A 6,835-nucleotide genomic window follows, 5' to 3' on the forward strand; every position below is an offset into this window, starting at 1 on the left:
GGCCCGCAGTACAAGTGGAAAATGAAGCTCGTACCTAAGGGGGGTGGCCGGGTCCCCTGGACCCCAAATTTTCGGACCTTGACGTACAGTAAAGGAGAAAAATGAAGCTCGAGGGGGGAGGGGGGGGGCTAAATACGGCCCTGGATCAGTTGGGTGTTATGTCATCCAATTTTAATGCAGTCTGTATCTGTTCCATAGCTGAAATTCCCGAGGTAGGTACTGTGTTCTATTCTACTTACACTGCAATCACACCTGCGACATCACCGAAGAAGTCCTTCCTGAGTACATGCTTGTAGTAGTTGAGGGATGGCATAGAGGGACGATATGGCATCAACTCTTCGTTACGGAAAACCTTCTCGATCTCGTCTGCATCGTATAAGAACACCATGTCAGGTCTACCGAGGAGACCTCCTATTCGGACGATATCACCATACTGAGCACGCAGACAAACAGACATCTTGTCAATCTCCTCAATCTTGTACATACCTGGATGAGCAGAGAAGTTCAGAGTAGGGCACTTATTTTTCCAAAATATGGCACTAAAAAACATGGCAATATGGCACTTATTTTGTGAAAATATGGCTTCTTTTTTTCAAAACATGGCAAAATAAGCAATTTTTTTAAAGAATCAGAGGCATTTGTTTTACATTTTCCCTTGAACGTCAAATAAAAATTGGAATTACAACGTTTTAAGATAATTTTTCGCTGTTTTGACTTCAGATTTGGATTTTTGAGGACTTTTTAGGTAGGAATTCACTTTTCATGCTAAATGTTTTCCCAAATGCATCAGTACTTTTTTTTTTTTGCAAAAAAAGTCATTGATCTTAAAGTTTTACAATTTCCCCTGAAAATGCTTTAAATATGGCAAAATAAGGCTGTTTATGGAATTTTTCCAAATTTCGCTAAAATATGGCAAAATAATATGGCGCCATGGCAATATGGCATTTGAGCTTCCTTGGTTATAATGACAAATAGCTAGCTACCTATTATGCTTGGTTCACTCCAAGTCGATCCATAGTAAATACAATAAAAATAACGGGGGTATTGGTATAAGCAGGGCCATCGGCTTTAATAAACGCCCTTGGTCACTGCGACCTGGTTAGATCTCTTGTGAGATACTAAATAACGGGGGACGGGGTGGGTAGCTTATCGCCGAATGGAGGATTCGGTAATAAGCTATACCTACCTCCTCACATGAACCTCACCCAGCCTGATAAAGCCAGGAAAACCCAGCAGAACGCGATGTCCCCTAGTGTCACTCATCCGTTCACCAACCACACGTAACGTTCATTAACCACAATGATCTATGAGGATCTGGTATGTTCAACATACTATCGCTGCTGACTATCAATCCTATGTATTTATTTCTAGGTATCGAAGGATAACCATGATGAAAATTCAGATACAAATTTTAATAGGTACATTATCGTTTCACTGGAATTTTTTAGTTCATCTGTTTACAAGGATGATTGGATCTCCGTAGCAATCCACAACATAGGTGTGTAAAGATGAACAGGAAGACAACAATGAACTTGCTTCATCTGTGTAAAGAAATTAAAAATCAGACAACTTTTCTAGATGGTACGACCTAATTAAATGGCAATTTAGTTTGTTAACTAATCCTCATACAGATCAAAATAATATATATTATAGTGTTAACCTGTTAACCCAAAGTTAACCTATGAGAGCAATATAATATTAAATATTTTTCCAAAGCATGCTCACTCTCGTATGTTGGAAATCGCCAACGAACAGATCGTGTGTAAGCACCTTGGACGGGCTCATGCGAGCCTCTTTGGATTTGAAATGTTTTTAGTTTGGTTAGTACAATGTAAACATTAGAGATTTTTGAGAGAATTTTCCACAATTCGAAGATTTTAACCTGTAGCTTTCCCAATTTGTTGTAAAGTATGCTTTTCCGAGTTTTTCCACCCTAAATGTGTTATTAAAGTACAATAAACAACACTCTCGTAATGTATCCAAGGCCCAAATGTATTGTTTCCACGTTGGTGTGCTGAATAATTTCCAGAACGGTACTTTGAGTTCCAGTATAACCACGTTTCTGAAGAATGTGTTGACAGCATCAATAAGGACTTGAGTTTCAGTCTGAACTACATCTTTATCCAAACATCCTAGTCGGATGTCGAGAGCAACTCGCGCGATTGCTGAAATCATGCCAAAAGAGAAAAAGGTTTCAAAATGTGAAAAAAAAAACGGGGTTTAAAAATAACGGGGGTATTGGTATAAGCAGGGCCATCGGCTTTAATAAACGCCCTTGGTCACTGCGACCTGGTTAGATCTCTTGTGAGATACTAAATAACGGGGGACGGGGTGGGTAGCTTATCGCCGAATGGAGGATTCGGTAATAAGCTATACCTACCTCCTCACATGAACCTCACCCAGCCTGATAAAGCCAGGAAAACCCAGCAGAACGCGATGTCCCCTAGTGTCACTCATCCGTTCACCAACCACACGTAACGTTCATTAACCACAATGATCTATGAGGATCTGGTATGTTCAACATACTATCGCTGCTGACTATCAATCCTATGTATTTATTTCTAGGTATCGAAGGATAACCATGATGAAAATTCAGATACAAATTACAATAGGTACATTATCGTTTCACTGGAATTTTTTAGTTCATCTGTTTACAAGGATGATTGGATCTCCGTAGCAATCCACAACATAGGTTGTGTACTCCACACATTACCTATGTGTACAATAGGTCTTCATGCTTAATATTATTTCGTAATCAGAATGGATTTCGTAAACAGATGAGATCAGAATTATTAACAAGTCAAGAGCAGGAATTTGGGATTTAAAGTTAAATAAATAATGGACCTACCAGATTCTTTTCTTAATACAAAACAAAAACCTTGTTACAAAATAATAACAAGTGGAAGTATAGATTATTATTTTTACCTAGTAATAATACCTACTAGAATGCCCTTTGATTTGACGTGCGGTGTGCAAAGGTGGAAGTATAGGTGATATGTGACAGTTCAAAACTATTTTTTATCAGTTCACTTTTTTGAAAAGTAAATCCGAACCACTGATCTTCGGGACCTCAGGCCAAGATAGAAGTGTTGTTGTTGTTGTTGTTGTTGTTGCGGCTTTAGCTTTCGCCGAATGGTGATGGCAGATTAGAGAGAAGATATCTTTTTGTATCTGCCATACACCTCTATTCGTATCGAGATTCGAGAAATGGAGGAAGTAAAAAAATCTGGTGTGAACATCACACGACTTTCCTTATCCTATTGAATAATGCTTATTTTTATGTTCTAAAGTAACTTTTACAATATCTCTAACCGTTTAGTCAGTATAGCTGAAAACGAAAACCGCCAAAAACGGTCGAAAGCCGCCAAAAAGCTGTACACCTGGGTGATGGTCTCTCGCCATGTTTAATAGGCTCGTCCTGAACCGCAGTCAACCATCATCAAATCTTAAGTCGTTCCAGAAATGGGTCGGTACTAAGCTTACCAATGTAGGGTAGAAACCTCCAGTTGTTACCGAGGAGTGGTATTGGCCTTGGTCCTGGCATTTGAGTGAAAGGTTTAGTCTCATCAGGTATTGCTTCACTACCTGTCTGTACATTACTTGATATTGTGGACCTATAACGAATGAATTCAGGTGATACTCGAAGCTTGGAAAGCTTTTGAAGTCCTGGTACGAGGTTCTTTGACAGCATTCTGAAACCAACCAAGAGCGTTATTCTTAAATATCAAATCTCAAATTCTTTGTGTTAAAGCGGAGCCTTTTCACAAACTTTGTGGATATCGCAACATTACTAATAAGTGTCTCCCCTGCAATAAATTTCCACATTTCAACAATCTTTTTACGCCGGTAATGTCGCCACTGGTCGCTACTCGAATCAAGTAGCTACTCATTTGTCCTCACGAGGCTGAGTGCACCCCGAACTCCAAGCACAGAGCCGAAAAAACCTCGGCCCCGCCGGGAATCAAACCCGAACCTCCTGCGTGCAAGCCTAGTGTGATACCCACTCGGCCAAGGAGGTTGCAGCGTTATTCTTAATTATCTTAGACTTAGACAGACATCTTAATAATATGTATAGCTACTGCATTGGTGATTTTAGTAGATTATTGCAGGGCCATGTTTACGGGGGATTGGGGGCAATCGCCTCCCCCACCTAAATACTGCCCTGACCTATATAATAAATATGGGTAGATATACATGAGTATTATGTATGTAGGTACCTTTAATTATGGGGGACCTAATGGAGGAGTTGCAATTGGTGATTCTCATGATTTTTTTTATTATCTCAGAAAAAACTATAAAAATTAAAAAAAAAAAAAAATATTGAGATTAAAACGAAGAAAATGCGTTCACTAGATCGTGAGATACAGCTCTCGGAACATGAGAGTCTCAAACAGGCCGGTACGTCGAACGAGCCACAGTCGAAATCCATGAACTATGAACAAAGTTGAAAAGAAGAACACAAATAGCTTTTACTCTTCACAGTTGGGGGAGGGGTTTTTTTATTGTTTATTTATACAGACATGTTTCACCATTGCTGGCATCATCAGTGTAAAAAATTGCACATAAGGCCGATATCATACCTAGCGACAACACTGTACTGTGTACTCCCGTGATGACGTCATCTACCAATATCATACGACGCGCTGTGAGCTTATCACCATAGGGATTTGGGTTAGGGGCTCAAATAGAGCGAATAGGTACCTACCTATCTACGCATTTTGTTATCACTATTTTTCAATATCAGCATAGGTACCTGTACCTATTTTCAAATTTATATATTTTCATTCCATTTTTTTATCATGCACTTATTCAAGTAGTTACTTCATCGTACATGTACACTTATTTTTTTATTATTTTTTTTAAGGGTTTTTTTTTAAGAGGTTTGACAGAGGGAACTGTAACTGCTATGGTCTTATCGTCCCGAAATTTGACCAGATTAGTAACATTTGTTAATTTGTTCCTTTTTAGTCCGTCCTTCCTTTATTATTACTAATAATAAAAGGTATAAGGGACGGACTATTGTATTCGCTTCGGTGTCGTCTCTACGCATTTTGTTATCACTATTTTTCAATATCAGCATAGGTACCTGTACCTATTTTCAAATTTAGATATTTTCATTCCATTTTTTTATCATGCACTTATTCAAGTAGTTACTTCGTCGTACATGTACATTTTTTTAAGGGGTTTGACAGAGGGAACTGTAACTGCTACTACTTCTTCGTACATGTACATTTATTTTTATTTTTATTTTTTTTTCAAGGGGTTTGACAGAGGGAACTGTAACTGCTATGGTCTTATCGTCCCGAAATCGAAGAGAGAAGGAAGACAGGATAGCTGACAGACAGATACCGAAGCGAATACAATAGTCCGTCCCTTATACCTTTTGTATTACTATTGTAATATATATAATAAAGACGGGCTAATAATATATTATATAGGTCGACCAGGTTTGGATAAGTCCTTCTATGGGGACAGACTGACGGACTGACAGACAGATACCGAAGCGAATACAATAGTCCGTCCCTTATACCTTTTGTATTACTATTGTAATATATATAATAAAGGAAGGACGGACTAAAAATTGAATTTTCGACCTTTTACAGTGTTGTTTTTTCGGAGTTTTGACCTCAGATTTGGATTTTTCACAACTTTATACGTAGGAATCGACCTTTTATTAATGATATTTTCCCATTTGCAACTGCTCCATTAGTTACTCTTTAGAGAGAGAGAGGAGAAAGAGAAAGAGAGGTGAGAGAGAGAGAAATATTGTTGTGCACATTGCATTATTAGGGAGATTTCGCATCGAATCCTGATCCCCATAACGCAACCCATGTTGGCGCCATCTTGTTTACATCATGTTTTTAGATTTGGGAATGGGAGTGCACGGTTCTGTTCTCTATGAAATCCATTCTATCCTCCAGGTCCGCTATTTTCTGGTCTCTTTCTTCCAGTTTTTCTTCAAGTTCCTTGACCTTCAGATTCAACGCCTTGATAACGTCATCTTTCTGATCCTTGATTGAGTTCTCTAATGATTGGAATTTGCTATTTAGATAGTAGGTACCTACCTATGCAGGTACCTATCTACCTACCTATGTAGGTACCTACCTATATAATAATAATAGTGCTTATTTATACTGCTCGCATAGGACCTTCATTTCGCTATTGAAGGCATCTCTTTCTTGATTTTTAGACTCTTTTTTAGACTTCTCCTTGTTTTGGTCATTCCGATTATCCTTGTCCTTGTTTTGTTCTTTCTCTTTTACATCCTTACAATCAATGCACTTCCATCCAGCTTTTCTGTCTTTCGACATTTTCCTAAAGCTGCTTTCTGCTTGTCCAACGCACATGAAGTGGAAGGGATTTTTACAATTTTGACAAGTCAACTGATCTTCAGTACATACCGCATCCTTGCACTTGAAGCACTGTCCCTTTATTCCAGCAGTAGGCTACTACTAAAATTCCATACCTCGGCTGGGATTGAACCCACGCCTTCCTGTCAACCAGTCGAGCGCCTTGACCACTACACCACCACAGAATACTCAGAAAAACAGTCAAATTAGCAGATACAAAACGCAAAAACCAAAGAAAACGATGTGATGCGATTATAGCAAGAGCGAGAAAAATTTCTTTTTTCATGGTTGGTTACGTCTCACGCAATGTTGCCAAGTGTAGGGCGCATTTCTAAATTTGAATCTCATTATTTTTCCCGCGCATACTTTGGGGACGAATTTCTTAGAGAAGAAATACTTTAAAAAAAAAAAAAATTCTTTTCGAATTATTTATTATTTTTGACGATCTTTACGAAAAAAATACATTTGGACAGTTATATTTTTCA

At 38.4% G+C, this 6,835-nt stretch overlaps 1 protein-coding gene across 1 annotated transcript in view; it reads right to left on the reverse strand.

Annotated features, from left to right (window-relative positions):
* Positions 1–6,835, reverse strand: part of LOC103512828 (probable cytochrome P450 49a1) — a 17,325-nt gene that overhangs the window by 10,020 nt on the left and 470 nt on the right. The window contains exons 2-3 of the mRNA XM_026826195.1: positions 3,484–3,692; positions 239–486 (exon numbers count right to left, since the gene is read on the reverse strand). Of these exons, the coding sequence (XP_026681996.1) occupies positions 239–486; positions 3,484–3,691 (456 nt within the window). The 5' untranslated portion in view covers position 3,692. The remainder of the gene's footprint in view (positions 1–238; positions 487–3,483; positions 3,693–6,835) is intronic.

This window comes from Diaphorina citri, unplaced genomic scaffold (genome assembly GCF_000475195.1).
Source record: "Diaphorina citri unplaced genomic scaffold, Diaci psyllid genome assembly version 1.1 scaffold890, whole genome shotgun sequence".
NCBI classification, from domain to species: Eukaryota; Metazoa; Arthropoda; class Insecta; order Hemiptera; family Psyllidae; genus Diaphorina; species Diaphorina citri.